Source organism: Perognathus longimembris, chromosome 2 (genome assembly GCF_023159225.1).
Source record: "Perognathus longimembris pacificus isolate PPM17 chromosome 2, ASM2315922v1, whole genome shotgun sequence".
Classification (NCBI taxonomy): Eukaryota; Metazoa; Chordata; class Mammalia; order Rodentia; family Heteromyidae; genus Perognathus; species Perognathus longimembris.
Window position 1 is genome coordinate 20,746,356 of NC_063162.1, and position 21,574 is coordinate 20,767,929.

At 44.3% G+C, this 21,574-nt stretch overlaps 2 protein-coding genes across 5 annotated transcripts in view; both read right to left on the reverse strand.

The window, feature by feature from the left end:
* Positions 1–4,811, reverse strand: part of As3mt (arsenite methyltransferase) — a 28,339-nt gene extending 23,528 nt beyond the window's left edge. Inside the window, exons 1-5 of one of the 4 annotated variants that reach the window (XM_048338339.1) lie at positions 4,728–4,811; positions 4,561–4,601; positions 4,228–4,355; positions 2,900–3,050; positions 2,297–2,433 (exon numbers count right to left, since the gene is read on the reverse strand). In XM_048338339.1, the coding sequence (XP_048194296.1) occupies positions 2,297–2,433; positions 2,900–3,050; positions 4,228–4,355; positions 4,561–4,601; position 4,728 (458 nt within the window). In that variant the 5' untranslated portion in view covers positions 4,729–4,811. The other 3 variants (XM_048338341.1, XM_048338340.1, XM_048338338.1) reach the window with 3 other exon arrangements.
* Positions 4,812–11,890: 7,079 nt separating this feature from the next.
* On the reverse strand, positions 11,891–19,754 carry Borcs7 (BLOC-1 related complex subunit 7). The gene is made up of 5 exons (XM_048338342.1): positions 19,591–19,754; positions 15,796–15,858; positions 15,658–15,701; positions 13,118–13,138; positions 11,891–12,474 (listed from the first exon to the last, which is right to left on the reverse strand). Exons 1-5 carry the CDS (start codon positions 19,729–19,731, stop codon positions 12,423–12,425), a joined length of 321 nt encoding a protein of 106 aa, XP_048194299.1. The 5' UTR covers positions 19,732–19,754; the 3' UTR covers positions 11,891–12,422.
* Between the last annotated feature and the right edge of the window lie 1,820 nt (positions 19,755–21,574).

Consider the following 21,574-nt stretch of genomic DNA (forward strand, 5'->3'; position numbering starts at 1 on the left):
CTGGGCCTTGGACTCAGGGCCTGAGCACTGTGCCTGGCTTCTTCCTGCTCAAGGCTAGCACTCTGCCACTTGAGCCACAGCGCCGCTTCTGGCCATTTTCTGTATATGTGGTGCTGGGGAATAGAACCCAGGGCCTCGGGTATCCGAGGCAGGCACTCTTGCCACTAGGCCATATCCCCAGCCCCCAAACTCAACTTCTAACCATGATAAGGGAGATAGATCGTGTGATCTATGTAAAATCTCAGCAAACTAAATAGCGGCTTGGAATATAGCCTAGTGGTAGAGTGCTTGCCTGTGTACTTGAAGCCCTAGGTTCAATTCCTCAGCACCACATATATAGAAAAAGCTAGAATGGTGCTGTGGCTCAAGTGGTAGAATGCTAGCCTTGAGCAAAAAGAAGCCAGGGACAGTGCTCAGGCCCCAGGACTGGCAAAAAAAAAAGGGGGGGGAGGGAGGGAGGAAGGAAGGAAGGAAGGAAGGAAGGAAGGAAGGAAGGAAGGAAGGAAGGAAGGAAGGAAGGAAGGTACATGGTACTTGATAATAATAAATGATGCTACTAGTTTATGTAGTCACTGTATTATACTTTTATCACTATTCTGCAGTATACTCTATCTACTTATTAACTTTTTAAAAGTACTGTAAAATAGCCTGCCACTATCTAAGGTTTACCACATATCTTTTTTTTTTTTTTTTTTGGCCAGTCCTGGGGCTTGGACTCAGGGCCTGAGCACTGTCCCTGGCTTCTTTTTGCTCAAGGCTAGCACTCTGCCACTTGAGCCACAGCGCCACTTCTGGCCGTTTTCTGTATATGTGGTGCTGGGGAATTGAACCCAGGGCCTCATGTATACGAGGCAGGTACTCTTGCCACTAGGCCATATTCCCAGCCCCTACCACCTATCTTGATTGCCTCATTTTTTTTCTCTTGCACTCAATATTTTTTTTCTTTTCTTTCTTTTTTTTTTTTTTTTTTGTTATGGCACTGGGGCTTGAACTCAGGGTCTTTTGTTCTCAGATTTTGTTTTTCTTTTTGGTCACAGCTGATACTCAAATACACCTCCAGTCCATTATTTTTGGAGGTTAATTGGAAAGAATTTCACAGACTTTTCTTCTTGGGGTGGCTTTGAGCCTTGATCTTCACATCTCAGTCTCCTGCATTGCTAAGGGTATAGGTGTGAGCTACTGCACACAACTATTTGTGCTCAGCAGGTCCTGGAAGCTACAGGCTATACTCTGTGTATTTGTGTGTACGTGTGTGTGTGTGTGTGTGTGTGTGTGTGTGTGTGTATCCCATGTTGAAGTAGGTTCTATCATCTAGGTTTCTGGAAATATACTCTGATGTTTGCACAATAAAGAAGTGGTCTAAAAAATTGTTTCTCAGGACAGATCCTTGCAACTGACTGGCCCATGACTATATTAAGTGTAACAGGTCACTAGTTATTACAGGTGCACACTCAGTGATCTGGCTAATTTGGGGGACTCATTAAAGTATATTCTCTCTTGGCCTAGCATGTTTTGTTATCCATGGGCTACAAGCAGCTCCTATCAGTTCCTTTCATTCAAGAAGATATGCTAAGTTTAGTTTAAGACTCTAAATGAGTTGGATACTCATTGTAATCCTAGCTACTCAGAAGCTGAGATCTGAGGATCATGGTTCAAAGTCAGACCAGGGAAGAAAATCTATGACACTCTTATTCCAATTAACCAGCAAGAAGCCAGAAGTGGAGGTATTGCTCAAGTAGTACAGAATCATCCTTGAGCAAAAAAGCTAAAGGACACTGGGCACTGGTGGCTCACCCTTATAATCCTAGCTATTCATAGGAGGCTGAGATCTGAGGATCATAGTTCAGAACCAGCCCAGGCAGGAAAGTCCCTGAGACTCTTATCTGATAAACTACTCAGAAAAAAAGCCAGAAGTAGAGCTGTGGCTCAAAGTAGTAGAGCACTAGCCTTGAGCAAAAGAGCTCAGGGACAGTGCCTAGGCCTTGACGTTCAAGCACCACAACTGAGGGGGGGGAAAAAAAGCTAAAGTACAATGGCCAGGCCCTGAGTTCAAGCCTCACTACTGGCACCAAGAAAAGACTCTAAATGAGAATCAGGAGGGTTAGAGGCATGGTAGAGTACTAGCAAATGAATGAAAGTATTAGGTACCAAATTTGATTCCCATCCCAGTCTTGGAGAAAAATAAAAATTAAAAAAGTAGAAATAAATCAAAGGAAAAGAGAGTCAATTCAGTGAAAATTGATAACATTTGTGTCTCCAAAAGAAAATGGGCTTTCCTCAAAACTACAACCCCTACATAGCAATATCATAGCTCTCATTCGGGATTCCAGCCTGTGCCAACTTCTCAAGGCAGCCATGGATAAAAGTCACATTGCATGTCTGGAAGCCAAATTTTTCCATGTGGTAGTCGAGATACTTCTTAGCCACTTCCACCTAAAAGAAAAAAACAGAGGTTTGAAATCCACCATGGTGTGTGCATACACTTTTCCAAACATTTTCCCATTATCAGTGGAATATACTCCATTTTTTTAAACAGATGTGTAAGTTTCCGGTGGACATGGAGCACAGGCTACTGTCTAGAACATAAGCTCTTTTCTATGTGAGTTTTGCTTGAACATTCAAAGACAAAGTATTTCAGGACAGATGGCAGAAGAAAGAAAAACACAGAAATGCATTATGCTATTCAGCCATTGGTCAAAATTCTGGCTTTGTGTTCTCCCAGCAGAGCCTCTGGTTGTCAAAGTTCTTGGCTTCTGGACACTAATGATGCCAATGATCATTGCTAAATAGCAGCCTTTTTCAATTTTCTTTGAAAATTCATAAAAGAAACAACTTTATCTTGCCAAGAAGGCATTTGAGAACTTTTTTTCCCTTTGGATCTCCCAAATCTGTGTCTTACCTGACCTTCGGTCATGTCTATTCCGGTGACATGCCCTTTCTCACCAACCAGCTGACTAAGCGCATAGCAATCTCTGCCACTTCCACACCCCAGATCCAAAATCCAACAGTTTTCTAGGCACTCGGGAATGGCAATACCACAGCCATAATACCTGAGAAATGGAATCCATATGTTCTTTCCACAGAGAAGGTGACAATACTACATCTTACACAGACCTTCTTCCTCTTTATCTTTCTCCCTTTCTGTTCTCATTCCTGCTTCTATGTGAATGGTTTAGTTGGTCTCACTAAACCAGAAGCTCCACAAGGCTAGGACCATATCTTTTTTAATGTTGGGCTCTGGGTCAGGAACTAAGCCACCTGAAAGACTTGTTGAATTAAGGCATTTGGGCATTAGCTATAGAACTTCTATTTTTTTTCTTCTTTTTTGTTGGTCATGGGGCTTGAACTCAGGGCCTAGACACTATCCCTGAGCTCTTTTGCTCAAGGATACCACTCTACCACTTTGAGCCACAGTGCCACTTGCAGTAATAGTACTATTTTTTTTGTCATTTGTGGGCCTTGAACTCAGGGCCTAGGTGTTGTTCCTGAGCTCTTCAGCTGAAGGCTAGCACTCTACCACTTGAGCCACAGCCCCACTTCCAATGGTGTTTTGTTTTTTTTCTGGTTGGGATTTGTTGGTTTTTTTTAACTGTACTTTTTTTTTTTGGTCTCTTCTTTTTTGGTACTGGGGATCGAACCCAGGACGTTGCACTTGCTAGGCAAGCACTTTGCCACTGAACCACATCCCAGCCCTTGAACTCCTACTTCAGAACCCCAACTCTGCTAGTTGTTGAGGACACTTTTTCCCCCCTCCATCCGCTGGCTGCATTTACTGCAACTAGGGAAATCGAACACAAGCCCGGAAAACATTTTGGCCAACTGATTGTCAAAGTGAGAAGCCCAAGGAGTACTGGAGCAGTTTGGGGCACAAGTGCTCAGGATTAGGGAAGGCTTCGTGAAGGGGGCATTGGCCGGATGGAGGTACAAAGTGCAAAGGAGAAGGAAGGCTGTCTGCATTGCTCACTGCTAGCAGGCTGGCAGGCAGTGCCCGGGGAGCTAGGAAGGGAAAGGTCAGGGTGAGCCCAGGTTGATAGGGAGGGCTAAACTGTGGAGCTTCTGCCGCAGGCCCCAGGAGCGCGCGCGCCTGAAAGAGTGGGGGGCGTGGGGGGTGCGGGTTGGGCAGCTCAGTGCTGAGCTGTGGGGACTGTAGACAGGCCGGTGCTGCATGCTGTCTCCTGGGTTAGCTGTCTCGAGGCTTGGGGGGTGGGGGGGCGTGGGACAGGCTACCTCAGGGCCACTTCCTCGTGCACGTTCTGCAGGGCTTCCCGGACGCGCGGGAGGAGCGGCCTCTCCGCCGTGACACAGGCGTTGGACTGCAGATCTGCCGTCGTCTTCAGCACCTGGCCGTAGTAGTTCTAACCCAGAGGCCAAGGGCAGACAGGGGGAGACAAAGGCCTGGAGTCCAGGACGCTTCTCCAGCCCGGGCTGACCTCTGCTCCCCGCAGCTCATCGGGGAGCCCAGGGCTTGCCCTTCCCCGACCTCTGCGGGCGGACCGGCCTGGTCTCGAGGCCGGGGGTGGGGCGGGGGGGCGCCAGGGCTCCCCAGGCCTGCGCTCTCACCTGCACGTCTCTCCGGATCTCTGCGGGACTGGGGGCGGCCATTGCGGGGAGAGGAAAAAGGGAGCTGAAAGAGGCAGGCAGCCGCCCTGGCTCGGCCGGAGCCGAGAGGAAGCACGGAGCCTCGGCGCGCGGGGCAGGGGAAGGGGCTGGGGAGGAAGGGTGCTCACTGTCTCGGGATCTCCCCGACTCTCCGGCTCCGGCACCGGGAAGTGGGTGCCCGTGTCGGTTCCGGGCTGCGCCCCGAGGCTCCGCCCCGGCTGGCAGAGGAGATCCTCGCGGAGCGCCCCGGGTACGGGGCTGGGGACGCAGGGCCCCCGGCCCTCCCAGGGCCGCCCGAGGCCTGTGGAGCCCGCGGTCATCCCCGCTGCTGGGGCTCCTCTGCGGCCGCAGAGGGCAATTGTTATTATTAACATCTGTAAATCTTGTGTGCTGGCTCCGATGAACACCCACATACATAATGAATTTTCTCCTTTGGGGAATAAAATCATCCTTTCTCATGCTTGTTTTATAAGTCAAGTGTATTGGACTAGAATTTACATTCAATAAAACTCACCCTTCTGGGTGACATTGTCCAAATTGTAACCCCTCTGTGACATCACCTTTATTAAATAAATAAATAAATTTAAAACAACCCTCCCCCCCCCGTCTTTAGTGTAGTTTTGTGAATCCCTACAATCATAAGATTTTTAAAATGCTGCCAGGAGAGGCTCTCATCTGAAATTGACCAAAAACTGGACGTGGTGCTATGGCTCAAAGTGGCAGAGCCCTGGCTGTGAATGAAAGAGCTCAGGGACAGAGCCCAGCCCTGAGTGCAAGCCCCATGACCAATCAAAAAAAATTAAAATTACAATGCCTCTCTGGCCCACGAAGTTTCTCTGTGCCTCTTTGTGGTAAATTCCTCCCTTATTCCTAGCTCCCAAACAGCCACATCCCAGTTTTCTCTCACCCCAAGTCCTCCCTCACTCTTAAGTTTGCCTTTCCCAGCAAATTATAAAGTTCTCAGTACTTTGCTTAGGCATTGTTTGAGCTGTCTTTGGGAAAACAACTTTGTTAAATTGATTTTCACCTCTAGTCCTATTTGATCAGTTGACATGAACTTCCCAGATACCTGGAAAGTGTCTTTAAATTATTTACAGAAATCAACTGCAAGAACTTCTGTGGTAGTGACAAACATATCTATTCATCAGAATACTAAGATTAGGAAGTGCACGTGAATGGAAAAGAGGAACCTTAGTAAATGATACTCATTTTCAAATTTCCTTTTCCAATAACCCAAAACATTTTGTTGAAATTTTACAGGTAGGGTGTTATCTTTTTTTTTTTTGGCCAGTCATGGGCCTTGGACTCAGAGCCTGAGCACTGTCCCTGGCTTCTTCCCGCTCAAGGCTAGCACTCTGCCACTTGAGCCACAGCGCCGCTTCTGGCCGTTTTCTGTATATGTGGTGCTGGGGAATCGAACCTAGGGCCTCGTGTATATGAGGCAGGCACTCTTGCCACTAGGCTATATCCCCAGCCCAGGGTGTTATCTTTTATATTGCCAATTAGTTGTTGCTACAATTAAGTAGTGATACTGTTTTATTTATATATTTTTCTTTTTTTTTTTTTTTTGGCCAGTCCTGGGCCTTGGATTCAGGGCCTGAGCACTGTCCCTGGCTTCCTTTTGCTCAAGGCTAGCACTCTGCCACTTGAGCCACAGCGCCACTTCTGGCCGTTTTCTGTATATGTGGTGCTGGGGAATCAAACCCAGGGCCTCATGTATACGAGGCAAGCTCTCTTGCCACTAGGCCATATCCCCAGCTTATTTATATATTTTTAACAAATCAAACCCATAGAAACAATCCTTGTTGTATTTTTTTGTTTATTTGTTTTGTTTTTGTTGCCAGTCCTGGGGCATGGACTCAGGGCCTGAGCACTGTCCCTGGCTTCTTTTTGCTCAAGGCTAGCACTCTACCTCTTGAGCCACAGTGCCACTTCTGGCTTTTTTTTTCTATATATGTGGTGCTGAGGAATCGAACCCAGGGCTTCATGTATACGAGGCAAGCACTTTACCACTAGGCCATATTCCCAGCCCCTGTTATATTTTTTTTTAATGAATTGGACACTTCCAATTACAGTGTGAAAATAGGAATACCCTTTCAAGGTATGCCCAATGAGGTACCACTTCAAATTTTATCAATCATACAGTGGCAAAAACACCCCCTGAAGTTCATTTTCAATATATTCTCTCCATAAATAAGTTTCTTTCTCCTTGTTAAAATGACAGCTTCGGGCTGAGAATATGGTCTAGTGGCAAGAGAGCTTGCCTCATATACATGAAGCCCTGGGTTTGATTCCCCAGCACCACATATATAGAAAACGGCCAGAAATGGTGCTGTGGCTCAAGTGGCAGAGTGCTAGCCTTGAGCAAAAAGAAGCCAAGGACAGTGCTCAGGCCCTGAGTTCAAGCCCCAGGACTGGCAAAATAAATAAATAAATAAATAAATAAATAAATAAATAAATAAATAAATAAAAAAAATGACAGCTTCTCCTTAACGGGGCAGATTTACAGATTAGGAGAAAATATTATTGTTTTCCCTGTACTTGTTTTATTACATTATCTCCAGCCTATGGTTTATTCATAGGAAGCATTTGATTAAACCCTAAGTCCACTTAACCACAAAGAGATAAGTGGCAACAAGGCAAACCACTACTAACTGAGTTATTACCACTTTTTCTTCATGGCATATGGGGTGGAGGGCCAACTTTTGGACCAGACTGTGACCATCAGTCATTCTGCCTGGTCAGTACCTCAACCACAGATTCATTTTGCTTTGGTTTGGGGCTTTTTTTTGTTTTGTAGTGTTAGGGATTGAATCCTGGGTCTCACGTTAATTAGGCAATGACTCCATCATTAAACTACACCCCTAGCCCTTGTTTTTGTTTTGATTACTAACTCCTCTGCTAAAGGTCTGTATATGACAGACAAATTAGAGCTCTTATGTCAACCATATTTTAAAGATAAGCAAAAGCTCATTTTTTAATGTGTGTATGTATGTATATTTTCTTTCTTTTGGAGATATATATATATATATTTCCCAGGACTCATATGCAAATGTTCATAAGATTAATAAGATTACCATGCAATCAACAACCACTGGAAACAATCTACTGTGCACCTATGAGTGAACGAAGAGTCGGCTGTGCAGCGGTGTAATCCAGACGCTACACCAGTGAGCAATACAACAGTGAGGCAGGACCTCCAAATGGAGAGGAAACAAGCTGGCATGAGCACCCATGAGACGCCACTGCCCTCCCTGTGGTGCTGAAAAACAGGAGTCATCCCCGTGCGCTGACAGAAGCACGTGGGGCTGGCTACCCTGCCTGCAGGCGGGAGAGGCTTGGGAAGTGGGGGGACAGCACTTCGTGGCTGTCTGGGGTGCTGAGAATGATAATAGAGTGAGGTGTAGACAGAGGGAGGGTTACATGGAAGGCAATCTTTGTCTGGAAGACACTGGCAACAGTGGCTTTCTGCTGCTAGGCCCTGGGCTGGGTAGATACTGTCTCCTGTTAGACTTGATGAATTTTCTTTCTTTTTTCTTAAATTGGGCTTAAGTTATTACATATATTTCACAGTACACATTTTAACTTTCACAATGACAAAAATTATCATTCTACTCTACGTAGCTTACGAAGTCTATGAACTTTAACAATAAAACCATTTTCTCCATTTTGGATGATATATACATTACTTTCCTTTTGTTTAGCAACACCTGTTCCCTCCTTCACTCATTCCTTCCTTCCCATTCCCACCCATGGGTTGCTTAGTTCCCTTTCATCAGTGTTCAATGTAGCTGATGGTTCCCTCTGCTGTATTACTGTTGTTATTATTATTACTATTCTCACACATTTTCCACAGATTTTATGTCCTCTTTTCTTTTTACTGTATTTTGGTATCTTGAGACTTGTTTACTTTGTTCTATCTCTTTGCTTTTTTTTGGCCAGTCCTGGGGCTTGGACTCAGGGCCTGAGCACTGTCCCTGGCTTTTTTTTGCTTAAGGTTAACACTCTGCCACTTGAGCCACAGCTCCACCTCTGGCCTTTTGTATATATGTGGTGCTGATGAATTGAACCCAGGGCTTCATGTATATGAGGCAAGCACTCTTGCCACTAGGCCATATTCCCAGCCCTCTCTTTGCATTTTAATTCTAACACCTGCATATCAGCAGGACCATATGACATTTGTCTCTCTGTTCTTGCTTGTCTCACTCAGCATGATTTGTTCTAGATCCATCCATTTTCCAGTGAATGCCATTATTTTGCCAAAAGCTAGTTTTTTAAATACAATAAACATAATTGGAAATTTCAGATTTCCAAGTACAGACTGGAGATGTATAAACCACAATACTCTACCTTGAAATTCTTTGACAATGCCAAGATGGTCCAGAAAGGTAGATTCTAGCTCAACACAGTGAACTATCTTTCAGAAATGGCCAATGTTCCGAAGTAAAGGACTCTTTGGACATTGGAAGCATTAAGGAAGCCAAATGACCAGCTAGACAGCTACTTCCCAAAGATGCAGCAGCCAGGGAAGACACTGGATTCAATTACTCTCCAGAGGCTTCCCTTTCTTTTTTTATTTTTTTTAGTTATGTTAAAGACTAGAAATAATAGGTGACCACTGCAGTTTTTTTTGTTTATCTGTTTTTCAAACAGTCTCAGGTTTATGCCCTAAGCCATCTTGGATTGTGATCCTCCTATTTACAATTCCCATGAGGCTGGGATGACAAGAGTATGTCATCATACCCAGTCTACTACTGGGACTCAAACTTTTCGGTCTGGGCTGACTTCCAACTGTGAGCCTCCCAAGTGGCCAGGATTACAGGCATGAGCCACCATGCTTTAAAAAACTTTGTCTGACCATAATCAAATAATTGAGGCTGGGAATGTGGCTTAGCAGTAGTACAGTGCTTGCCTAGCATGCATGAAGCCCTGGGTTCGATTCATCAGCACCACATAAACAGAAAAAGCTGGAAGTGGCACTGTGGCTCAAGTGGTAGAGTGCTAGCCTTGAGCAAAAAGAAGCCAGGGACAGGGCTCAGGCCCTTAGTTCAAGCCCCAGGACTGGCAAAAAAAAAAAAAAAAAAAAGAAAAAGCTGGAAGTGGCGCTGTGGCCCAAGTAGTAAAATGCTAGCCTTGAGGAAAAAGAAGCCAGGGACAGTGCTCAGGTCCTAAGTTCAAGCCCCAGGACTGGCAAAAAAAAAAAAATTACACTGAGTTTTGTTTTCTAAATCAGTAGCCTTTCTTTTTTTAAAGGTAAATTGAGTGCGTGTACATCTAATAACATTACAATGATAAAGTTTATAGAATACATAGGTGAATGCCTTTTCAGATCCTTAACAACTAAGTTTTTACTTTGTTTTAATTTGCATATGTGTGATAAGATGCGTATAATCTGATATGTTTAATTTGATGTTATAAAATATGAATTAAACTGAACTTACTTGCTTTCTTTTTTTTTTTACCAGCAAATATACTTAACATAAACTTTTTTCTCAACTTCTGTTTTTCAATTTCTTAGTAAATGAAGAACTATTCTAGAACAGGAAAATTCTAACTTAAGTTCAAAGTAAAGAGATTCAGGTTGGATAATAGAATTGTCAAGAGCTGGGACACAGTTCACTGGTAGAGCATTTGCCTAGTATGCATGAGGTCCTGGGTTCCATCTCTAGCCCCACAATGAAAAACAGCACAACTTCTCATCTGATAATAACAATGTTATTTTAACAAGAGGAATCAAATAAACACAGGTAAACATGTGCATACATTAAAGTCTTCATCATGGCACAAACCTCTGCATTCACAGGAATTCCACTCCCTTCACATTTAGTAATATCATCACATAAGTAAATCTGCTGATAATTAAGCAACATTACAAAATGAACCAAGGTCACCTAATCAAAATCACAAGAAAGGAACTCTAGGAATGTAGGTCAAAGCAAGAGGCTGCAGCTGGCCAGATACCATACTTTTTGCCTGATTTTCAAGTAGAAATGTGTTACAATGAAGAAAAGAAGCAACAAGTATTACCCATCATCATTCTTTGCCCATTAAATAAAAATATTTCTTGAATGAACAGAATGAACAGGATGAACAGAGAAACTAGTCTTTTAAAAATATCAACTATGTTTGTGTGTACACAAAAGAAGCTCTTTTCTCTTTCTGTTCTTTTTCTTTAGGATGAGATGTCACTATGTTGCTCAGTCTCATCTCAAAATCCTAGGTTCAACCTCCTGCTTCAGTCTCTAGTAACTGACACAACAGGCACATGCCACCATTTCTGGTTTGAAGCTCTGTTTCTGAATGGAAATTATGTTGCGGCAGGAAGGTATGGTTGTGTACACCTGCAGTCCCAGCACTCAGGAGGCTGAAGGATCATGAATTCAAGCCTAGTCTACTTGAACCATCTAGGGAAACCCTACCTCAAAGAAAACAAATTACTTAACCCACAAGGGAAAAAATTACTTAGCAATGCAAATTAGGTACTACATTTTTTTGTTTTTCTCTTGTCTGTTGTGAGAATTGAACTCAGGGCCTGGGAGCTATCTCTGAGCTCTTTTGCTCAGGTCTAGCACTCTACCACTTTGAGCCACAGGTTGACTTCTGGTTTTCTGGTGGCTAATTGGAGATAAGAGTCTCAGGGATTTTTATGCCAGGGCTGGCTTTGAACTTTAATCCTCAGATTTCAGCCTCCTGAGCAGCTAGGATTACAGGTATGAGCCACCAGTGCCTGCCTGATACTATGGACTTAATATATTAAAAGTCAATGGGAGCGGGGTGCTGGTGGTTAGGCCCAGAGTTCAAGCCCCAGCACTGGCAAAAAAAAAAAAAGTCTAAGAGAAAAACTAAGGTTCCTTTTACTTTTACTTTAATATCATATTAAACAAGCCAGGTGCCAATGGCTCATGCCTGTAATCCTAGCTATTCAGGAGGCTGAGATCTGAGGATTGCAGTTCAAAGCCAGCCCAAGCAGGAAAGTCCATGAGACTCTTCAATTCGCCACCAGAAAACCAGAAGTGGCACTGTGGCTCAAGTGGTAGAGCGCTAGCCTTAAGCTGAAGAGCTCAAGGGCAGCACCCAAGCCCAGAGTTCAACCCCACGACTGATCCAAAAGAACAAACAAAAAAGAAACACATTAAACAGAACTTAAAAATTCAATGAGACATGGAAATAGATGGCCTTAGAGCAAATTATGTTAAGTGAGACAAGCCAAAGAGAGCCAAACAGTACTTGTTTTCTCACACATGCAGAAGCTAGATCTAAAGTACACTAGGACATGATAAATTACACAGGACTCTAGGCATTCATACACAGTGAGACCAAAGTAGGATATTCTTAGGGGAGGACACAAAAATACAATACCTATATGCATTTGATTATATAAAATAATATTTATCAAAACAAACTAAAAAAAGTATCTAAATAAGAACATGGTTACTTCAATTTAAGAAGTGCTTCCAGGGCTGGGAATGTGGCTTAGTGGTAGAGTGCTTGCCTTGCATACATGAAGCCCTGGGTTCAATTCCTCAGTACCACATAAACAGAAAAAGCTGAAAGTAGCACTGTGGCTCAAGTGGTACAGTGCTAGCCTTGAACAAAAGCTCAGGGACAGTGCCTAGGCCCTGAGTTCAAGTCCAAGGATTGGCAAAACAAAACAAGTGCTTCCAAAATTCACCCTCCTCGCTTCTTTTCACAGAAAACTATACAATTTTTTCCTACTTAACTTTTGGAGATGAAAACGGAAACTCAAACCCACAGCCTGACAGTGTGTAAGATATTCCCTCCTTCGCACCAGGCACAGTGCTATTACCCTCCCATATGCCATTCTATTTCAACAGGTGATTTAGCTGGTCCTGCAGATCTGATGACTGTCCAACACTAGAAATCAGAACAGAGAAAGTGTTTATCTGAACTGTGCAACAGACGTTTCTTTGTGCAATCTATTTATCCATCACTGCATAAATATAGTCATAGCTAAGTATCAGCCCATTTGGTATGAAGAAGTATTTAAACTATGAATTGGGAATAATGCCACACACTTGTAGTCCCTGCTACTCAGCAGGCCCTAAAGCTGGAGGATCACTTGAGGCCAGCCTGGACAACATAGTAAAATCTCATCCTAAAGTTGGGGAAATAAAAGGCTTTACTATGAAGAAAGGTTTTCAAAGCTAATTAGTAATGTAAGAAAAACAGCAAGGGAATAATGTAATCCACCTCTTTAAAAAGTGCATTTATGACTGCTAGCACTTTTGCTCTATTTAATGAATAGGAGTAATGTGAAAGGTTTTGTATCCCTTCGGGTTGGTCCGTTCATCCTGTAACACCTAGAAACCTTACTGGCAGTGAATCAGCCACTGTAAGCCTTTGAATTGCAACGTGTTCTTTAAATCCCAGGAGACAGCAATGTAAAATGGTGTCAGTCAGTCAACAAGGGTTCTGCACTGATCCTGGCACAGTAGTGCAATTTCCCTCAACCTGCCTTAGTTGAGTCCCCATAACCCTACCTTTGGGGGTTACTTACTTCTTCTGAATAGCTTCTTGCCTAAATCAAAAAAGGAAAGAAAAACACATACGTAAGAAACCCAGTAAAGTAGCATAAGTTACTTATGGCTAGATATATATAGGCAGAAAAAATTCCTGGCTTGTCACATTCTGTATTTCTGTCCTAGGATTGTGCTACTGAGCCTAGCTGAGTGCACAGATGCTAAATAGATGGCTCCTAGATCTGAAGAGCCAATAAACAAACTCCATGCAAGGCTTCAATTTAGTGTGAGCACATGGAGTCAAATGATCATATATTTAATATGTTCACAATGAAAGGATGAACAGGAACAATATTAAATATCGAGACCTGAGGGCTGGGGATATTGCCTAGTGGCAAGAGTGCTTGCCTTGTATACATGAGGCCCTGGGTTCAATTCCCCAGCACCACATATACAGAAAATGGCCAGAAGTGGTACTGTGGCTCAAGTGGTAGAGTGCTAGCCTTGAGCAAAAAGAAGCCAGGGACAGTGCTCAGGCCCTGAGTCCAAGCCCCAGGACTGGCAAAAAAAAACCCAAAACATCAAGACCTTGGCTGGGAATGTGGCTTAGTGGTAGTACAGTGCTTGCTTAGCATGCATGAAGCCCTGGGTTCGATTCCTCAGTATCACATAAATAGAAAAAGCTGGAAGTGGCCCTGTGGCTCAAGTTGGTAGAGTGCTAGCTTTGAGCAAAAGAAGCTCAGGGACAATGCGCAAGCCCTGAGTTCAGGTGCTTCAGGACTGGCAAAAAAATATATATATATATTTTAAATCAAGTCTTAAATTTCCAATCATACACCTCCACTAGGTACATAAAATAAATAAGTCCATAATCTTAACTACAAAAATATTTTAAAATAAAACAAAAGCAAAGTAAAATTTTTTTCAAACTAAAGTGAAAAAAATCAAAACGTTAGTCACTTTTTTTTTTTTTTTTTTGGCCAGTCCTGGGGCTTGGACTCAGGGCCTGAGCACTGTCCCTGGCTTCTTTTTGCTCAAGGCTAGCACTCTACCACTTGAGCCACAGTGCCATTTCTGGCCATTTTCTATATATGTGGTGCTGGGGAATCGAACCCAGGGCTTCATGTATATGAGGCAAGCACTCTTGCCACTAGGCCATATTCCCAGCCCTATGTTATTCACATTTTTAAAAAATTTTTACCATTTTTTTTTTTTTTTTGCCAGTTCTGGGCTTGAATACAGGGCCTGAGCACTGTCCCTGGCTTGCTTTTTTTTTTTTTTTTGGCCGGTCCTGGGCCTTGGACTCAGGGCCTGAGCACTGTCCCTGGCCTCCTTTTGCTCAAGGCTAGCACTCTCCCACTTGAGCCACAGCGCCACTTCTGGCCGTTTTCTGTATGTGTGGTGTGGGGAATCGAACCCAGGGTCCCATGTATACGAGGCAAGCTCTTTTGCCACTAGGCCATATCCCCAACCCTTTTTTTTTTAATAATTACTTATTTAGGGCTGGGAATATGGCCAGTGGCAAGAGTGCTTGCCTCATATACATGAAGCCCTGGGTTCAATTCCCCAGCACCACATATATAGAAAACAACCAGGAGTAGCGCTGCGGCTCAAGTGGTAGAGTGCTAGCCTTGAGCAAAAAGAAGCCAGGGACAGTACTCAAGCCCTGAGTCCAAGGCCCAGGACTGGCAAAAAACAAAACAAAACAATGAAAAGCCAGAAGTGGCACTGTGGCTCAAGTGGCAGAGTGCTAGCCTTGAGCAAAAAGAAGCCAGGGACAGTACCCAGGCCCTGAGGTCAAGCCCCAGGACTAGCAAAAGAAAAAAAAATTACGTATTTATTGTCAAAGTGATGTAAAGAGGGGTTACAGTTTCACACATAAGGCAGTGGGTACATTTCTTGTATGATTTGTTATCTCCTCCCTCATTCCCCCCCCTTCCCTACTCCCCCTTTCCCTCTCCCCCTTTGGCTTCTTTTTGCTCAAGGCCAGTACTCTACTGCTTGAGCCACAGCACCACTTCTGGCTTTTTCTGTTCTTGTGATGCTGAGGAATCAAACCCAGGGATTCATGCTTGCTAAGCAAGCACTGTACCACTAAGCCACATTCCCAGCCCTGTTATTCACAATTTTAACAAAGGCTTCTCTATATTTCAGAATCTCCTGATGGCTTACATGGGGCTGGGGATGTGCTGCCCAGAAAAATGTAAGAACTGGTTACCATCACCACTGAGCCCTGAAAGGAGGAGCAGATATCCCAGGACAGATACTGGGCACAGACAGCTGGCAAGTACTGATTAACTCCAGATGCCAATCACAGAACTGGCAGCTCCTGGCAGGAGCCCTCAAACTAACACAGACAGGTTCATCAAGACAGACCTTGCCTCTCATCTGACCTGACACCCCAACTTCTGAGAGGCATCCATCCACTGAGAGACTTCATCCCTGACCAGGCCCTCCTTTGCTCCCACTCTGTCTCCCAGGGACCCCTATGGATAATGTGGGAAGCACAAAAATAATGCACAAGGATCTGGGGACAATGACTTTGCGGCAAGCCCATTGCTGGAGAGGGCATACTCACTGGTACTGAAGATGTGTAGTGATAATCGCCATCTTCCTTAAACTCTGCACAAGACAGAAACACAACATTCCACTTCCCTGTAGCCATACAAAGTGTGGTTATAACCCCCAAGTCTTTTTTAGAAAAATAGTTTCTTACATCTTCTGAGTGCAGGATGGCATCTTCCTGTAGAACCATGTTGCGGGCTGCCTGACCTAGCAGCTGAAAGACAAAAAAAAATCAGATGGTAAAGATCATGATTCCTGAACTTGCGCAATCTTCTCTCTGCAGCCATCCTATCACTATCCTCCCCGCCCAGACAACCTTACACACGCTCAAATGTAATGGAGTTGTCCAGGTGGGAAAGGTATGTCATTGGCACTATAGCCTTTCTGGCATGGGTCTCCAGGGGTCCCTGATCTGAATAATCAAGTGCTTCTAACTGCTGCAGGCTGGGCCTGGTTTCCGCATCCAGTACTTAGAGGAATCGTGCTTCCTCACTTCTGACTCCTCAAAGGCAGATTGGAGATGGTCTGCAGGAAGTCAGGGCCCAAGAGGTGGGCTGGAAAGCACAGAGGGGAAAATAGCTGTTTAAAAATGAAATGAGAGCTGGGAACGTGGGTCAGTGATAGCAAGTGTGCCCAACAACATGAGCTCCATCCCCAGCAGTAAGAGGGAGAGAAAGAAACAAAGAACGTAGAGAGAAAAGGAAGGGAGGGAGGGAAAGAAAAAAAAGCAATAGAAGGAAAAAGGCATAGAACGAAGCTCATGGCTTAGAGTAAGAAACAGCACCAGAAAGATGGCCAAATGGGGCTAGGGGAGAGAAAAAGATTTTCATGAGTTCACTGACAGCTGGACCCTCAGACCAACAGAGAAAAGCAGAGGTTGAATTCAACTGGGTGGCCTGAGGTCAAGGCAAGGCTGACTTTGAGACAAGCAGAGATTAGCTGAGGTTTCTGGCTTCCTACTGCCACCTGCTCCTAACTTGCCTTCAATCTAGCCTTGTGAAGGCAGTGACGTGCATGCTACCCAATCTCTCCCTGCTCCCCGGGCCAGAAAATTCCATGAAAAGGAACTGACAAGTTAACTTCAAGTGGTTAACTTCAAGTTAACCACGTGACATCAGTATCATGGCCTTTCAAAGATTCCTTCCCCCTGGCAACTTTCTGTTTTTCCACCGAAGTTTGAAAATTAGTAAAACTTTATGTGCTTCTAAAGTCTAAGGGGCCTCCACTCTGCCCTTTCTTCTCCCTGGTCTCTACCACCCATGTGTAGTGATTTTTACTCACTTTTGGTTTGTCTTTCCTTTGTTTATTTATTTATTTTGCTAGCCTAATTATGTGAGTCCTTTTGTTATGTTTTTCTTTTTTTTAATATAAGTTTATTATTAATAATAAGAGAGGGGTTACCATTCCGTAAGTTAGGTAATGAGTACACTTCTTTTGGGTTTTTTTGTTGTTGTTGCTGTCAGTTGTGGGGCTCGAACCTGGCCTAGGCATTGTCCTTGAGCTCTTTTGCTCTACCCCTTTGAGCCACAGTGCCACTTCCAGTTTTCTGGTGGTTAATTGGAGATAAGAGTCTCGTGGATCAGGGCTGGCTCAGAACCTCGATCCTCAGATCTCATAGCCTGAGTAGCTAGGATTATAGGCATGAGCCACCAGTACCAGGCAAGTATATTTCTTTTTTTTCCCCTAGATTCCCCCTTCCATCCCGATGCACAAGTTACAAAGGTCATTTTCTATATAGTGTATACTGAATTTCACGATTGCATTTGTTCACCCTCCCTCCCTCTCTTTCTATGCTCCTTTGCTTCTTTTTAAAACAGTAGATGCAGTTAGCCACTGATGGCTATGGTGGTAATCCTAGCTACTCAGGAGGATGAGATCTGAGGATCATGATTCAAAGCCGGCCTGGGCAGAAAAGTCCCTGAGCCTCTTATCTCCAATTAACCACCACAAAACCAGAAGTGGAGATGTGGCTCAAAATGGTAGAGCACTAGCCTTGAGCAAAGAGCTCAGGGACACTGCCCAGGCCCCAGGTTCAAACCCCACAATTGACACACACACACAAAGAACAGTGGATACCAAACATAGGTCCCTTGGTGTCTGTGGGTGACTAGTTCCAGAACTCTGTAGGATACCAAATTTTGTAGGTGCTCAAGTCCATTACATAAAATAGCAAAGTATTTTCGTAAAACTCTATGTATATCCTCTGTACCTTTTCAATCACCTCTAGAAGACTTATAACACCAACACAATACTATGTAAATAGTATTATAGCTATATAGCATATTTATGTAGTTATTTAGTACTTAAGAAAGGACAAGGGATAATGTCTGAAATTGTTAAGTATAGAGAGAACCATCATAGACCTAACTGGTTAGATCTGCAGTTGAATCCCTGAGTGTGGAGCTCACAGCTGCAAATACACATGGCCACCTGTGTTTACTCTCTCCTCCCATCTTTTTACTTACAATGTAACATCCTACATGCCCTCTTCAATACATTGTTATTTTCTTTGTTTTTTGGCCAGTCCTGGGGCTTGAACTCAGGGCCTAAGCACTGTCCCTGGTGTATTTTTGCTCAAGGCTAGCACTCTACCACTTGAGCCACAGCACCACTTTCATCTTTTTCTATATATGTGGTGCTGAGGAATCGAACCCAGGGCTTCATGTATACAAGGCGAGCACTTTACCACAAGGCCATATTCCCAGCCAAAATTATCCCTGAGATTGATCTGCAGAAATAAATATACTGACTCTTCTCATTGCTCTATTACAACTCCAAGTACCACACCATACAGATGTACCAGTAGTTATTAGTTATTCAACCACCCCTCTGCTGCTGGACTTTGGGATTGTTTTTAGTCTTTTGCCACTGAAAGCAGTGTTATTTAAAATAAATAAAAATAAGAACGATCCTGCCTTGAAAATAATCAAGGCAAAAAGAGACTAAAGGTATGGCTCTGTATCCAAACTTCTGCATTGAAAAAAAAAAAAAGAAGAAGAAGAAGCTGGGCGCTGGTGGACCACGCTTGTAATCCTAGCTACTCAGGAGACTGAGATCTGAAGATTGCAGTTCAAACCCAGCCCAGGCAGGAAAGTCTCTGTGAGACTCTTATCTCCAATTAACCACCTAAAAACTAGAAGTGGAGCTGTGGCTTAAAGTGCACAGCACTAGCCTTGAGCAAAAAAGAGTTCAGGGACAGTGCCCAGGCTCTGAGTTCAAGCCCCACCACGGACAAAAGAACAACAATATTAACAACAAGGAAACCTTGTTGGGGACCTGAATTCTTAAGAGGGAAGGTTGCAGGGGGTAGATGATGCAGGGGGTGGAACTGATGGGAGTACAGTATAAACATGTATGGAGATGTAACAATGAAATCCTGCCTCCCCCATAAACCTGATATGCCCGCGCACGCACACACACCAAATCTCCAGGGCTAGGAAAGTGGCTTAGCGGTAGAGTGCTTGCCTAACATGCATGAAACCCTGAGTCTGATTCCTCAGTACCACATACACAGAAAAGGCAGGTGGTGGCACTGTGGCTCAAGTGGTGGAGTGCTAGCCTTGAGGAAAAAACCAAAAAACTCAGGAACAGCGTCCAGGCCCTGAGTTCAAGCCCCAGGACTGGCAAAAAAAAAAAAGAAAAGAAAAAGAAAAAAGAAAGAAAGAAAGAAGAAAGAAGGAGAAGAGAAAAAACTCTCCACTAGGAATAGCACCAAAAACAAATAAGGAATTGTTTAGAAGCACCGACTCATCGCACACCAGTGCCCATTTTAATTCTATAGCAGCTTCCCACCCTGGCACCAACCCTAACCAAAGACTACACTCCCCAGAATGCACCGCGCTCCTTTGCGCTCGCTCCACGCCTACACTCCCCAGAATGCAGCACGACTCGCTTCCCACCGCCACAACTGGGAAGACTAGGCCGTGGGAGTCCAATTCCCGCTCACCTCGGAGCTTCGGGAACCCTTCAGCACCTGCTTGGTGAGCGCGATCACGTCAGTTCCACAGGTGTTCACCTTCTCTGTGAGAAGCCCCTTCACCGACTGGCCAAAGCGGGCTTGCGAATCCTGCGTCCCGGTCGCCATCATCTCACCAAATGCCTCTGCCCAGGCGACGGCGCATCGCTAGGGCCAAAAGTGATGCAAAGCAAAAGGCGCCGAGGTCGTGTCTGGACCAGGGGAAAAGGAATGGACGCATGCGCCTCGCAAACATCACTAACCATTCGTTTAAAATACTCGGTGGGGGGCTGGGGATATAGCCTAGTGGCAAGAGTGCCTGCCTCGGATACACGAGGCCCTAGGTTCGATTCCCCAGCACCACATATATGGAAAACGGCCAGAAGGGGCGCTGTGGCTCAAGTGGCAGAGTGCTAGCCTTGAGCGGGAAGAAGCCAGGGACAGTGCTCAGGCCCTGAGTCCAAGGCCCAGGACTGGCCAAAAAAAAAAAAAAAAAAAAAAAAAAATACTCGGTGGATATCCTGAGGAAGACAAGAGAAACATTCCTAGACGGGAAAGAGGATAGTTTCAGCATGTCTATAACAAAATCAGAAGGGCTACAATACATTCCCCTTTCTATTATTTAGCAAATGTGTGACTGCAAATTACTCAACCTCTTGTCTTGCACTCATCTGTAAAATAGAAGTCATTTCATGGTCTGGATGTATAAAACTCAGTGGTAGAGCATTTGCCTACCATGCTTGAGGCCCTGGGTTAGATCCCCAGGACTATACTAATACTGTTATAGTCTACAAAGGGTTCTGAAGATGACCTAAAATCATTTAGTTCAATTTTTTTTTTTTTTTTAATTTTTTTTTTTTTTTTTTTTTTTTTTTTTTGGCCAGTCCTGGGCCTTGGACTCAGGGCCTGAGCACTGTCCCTGGCTTCTTTTTTGCTCAAGGCTAGCACTCTGCCACTTGAGCCACAGTGCCGCTTCTGGCCGTTTTCTGTATATGTGGTGCTGGGGAATCGAACCTAGGGCCTCGTGTATCCGAGGCAGGCACTCTTGCCACTAGGCTATATCCCCAGCCATTTAGTTCAATTTTTATAAGCACGAAATAAATACCAGATGTGAGGAAAGTGGAGGAGAAAGGAAGGTACAGACTGGCCTCATCTAAACAGGCTCAGACTGTTTATTGCCAGCAAGGGACACAGACCTTCCCACTGGTATGCAGGTATGGAGACTGTGGGCTCAAGAATAGGTTTTTATGGGGTCTAGCAGGGAGGCAGAGGTTAACGAAAAAGCCATTAGGTCTAGGAGAGTGGAGGGGGGCTTTTCTGTTGGGCTCACAATGCAATGTTTACATCCAGGCTTAGGTAGATTGCCCTGCCTGCTTCAGGCTGTGTGCAGGTTGTCTTTGGTGACTTGCCTGACATCTGGGAAAACAGAGTGGGAGTCAGTCCTTCATATCCCATCTTTGGATATATGAAAGAATAGGCCAAGAGTGGCTGGGAATGTGGCTTAATGGTAGAGTGCTTGCCTAGCATGCATGAAACCCTGGGTTTGATTCCTCAGCACCACATAAACAGAAAAGGCCAGAAGTGTCACTGTAGCTCAAATGGTAGAGTGCTAGCCTTGAGCAAAAAGAAGTCAGGGACAGTGCTCAGGCAGAATAGGCCAAGAAGGGAGAGGTAAGACCTTCACCAGACACTTTGCCAGGCAGAGAAGAAATGTGATACAGTTATCTTTGACAAGCTTGCAGATTGAGGCGTTACAGAGATCAATGAACTAGGAAGAACAACCCAAAGGGCAAGTGCCTAAGGATACCAACAGATGATTCAAATAAAATAAATACAAATGACCAATAAATGTGCAAAATGCTTAGCAGCAATCATAACTTTTGAAATTTTTATTTTATTTATTTATTGTTGGTCCTGGGGCTTGAACTCAGGGCTTGGGCTCTGTCCCTGATCCTCTCTGTGCTCAAGGCTAGTG

Coding starts and splice junctions, on each gene's coding strand:
- Borcs7 (XM_048338342.1), bottom strand. CDS start 19,731: ATGATGGCGACCGGGACGCAGGATTCGCAAGCCCGCTTTGGCCAGTCG. Junction 15,859..19,590: donor AGGGTTCCCGAAGCTCCGAG/GTGAGCGGGAAT, acceptor TTTGTCTTTCAG/CTGCTAGGTCAGGCAGCCCG. Junction 13,139..15,657: donor ACTACACATCTTCAGTACCA/GTGAGTATGCCC, acceptor TTTTTGATTTAG/GCAAGAAGCTATTCAGAAGA.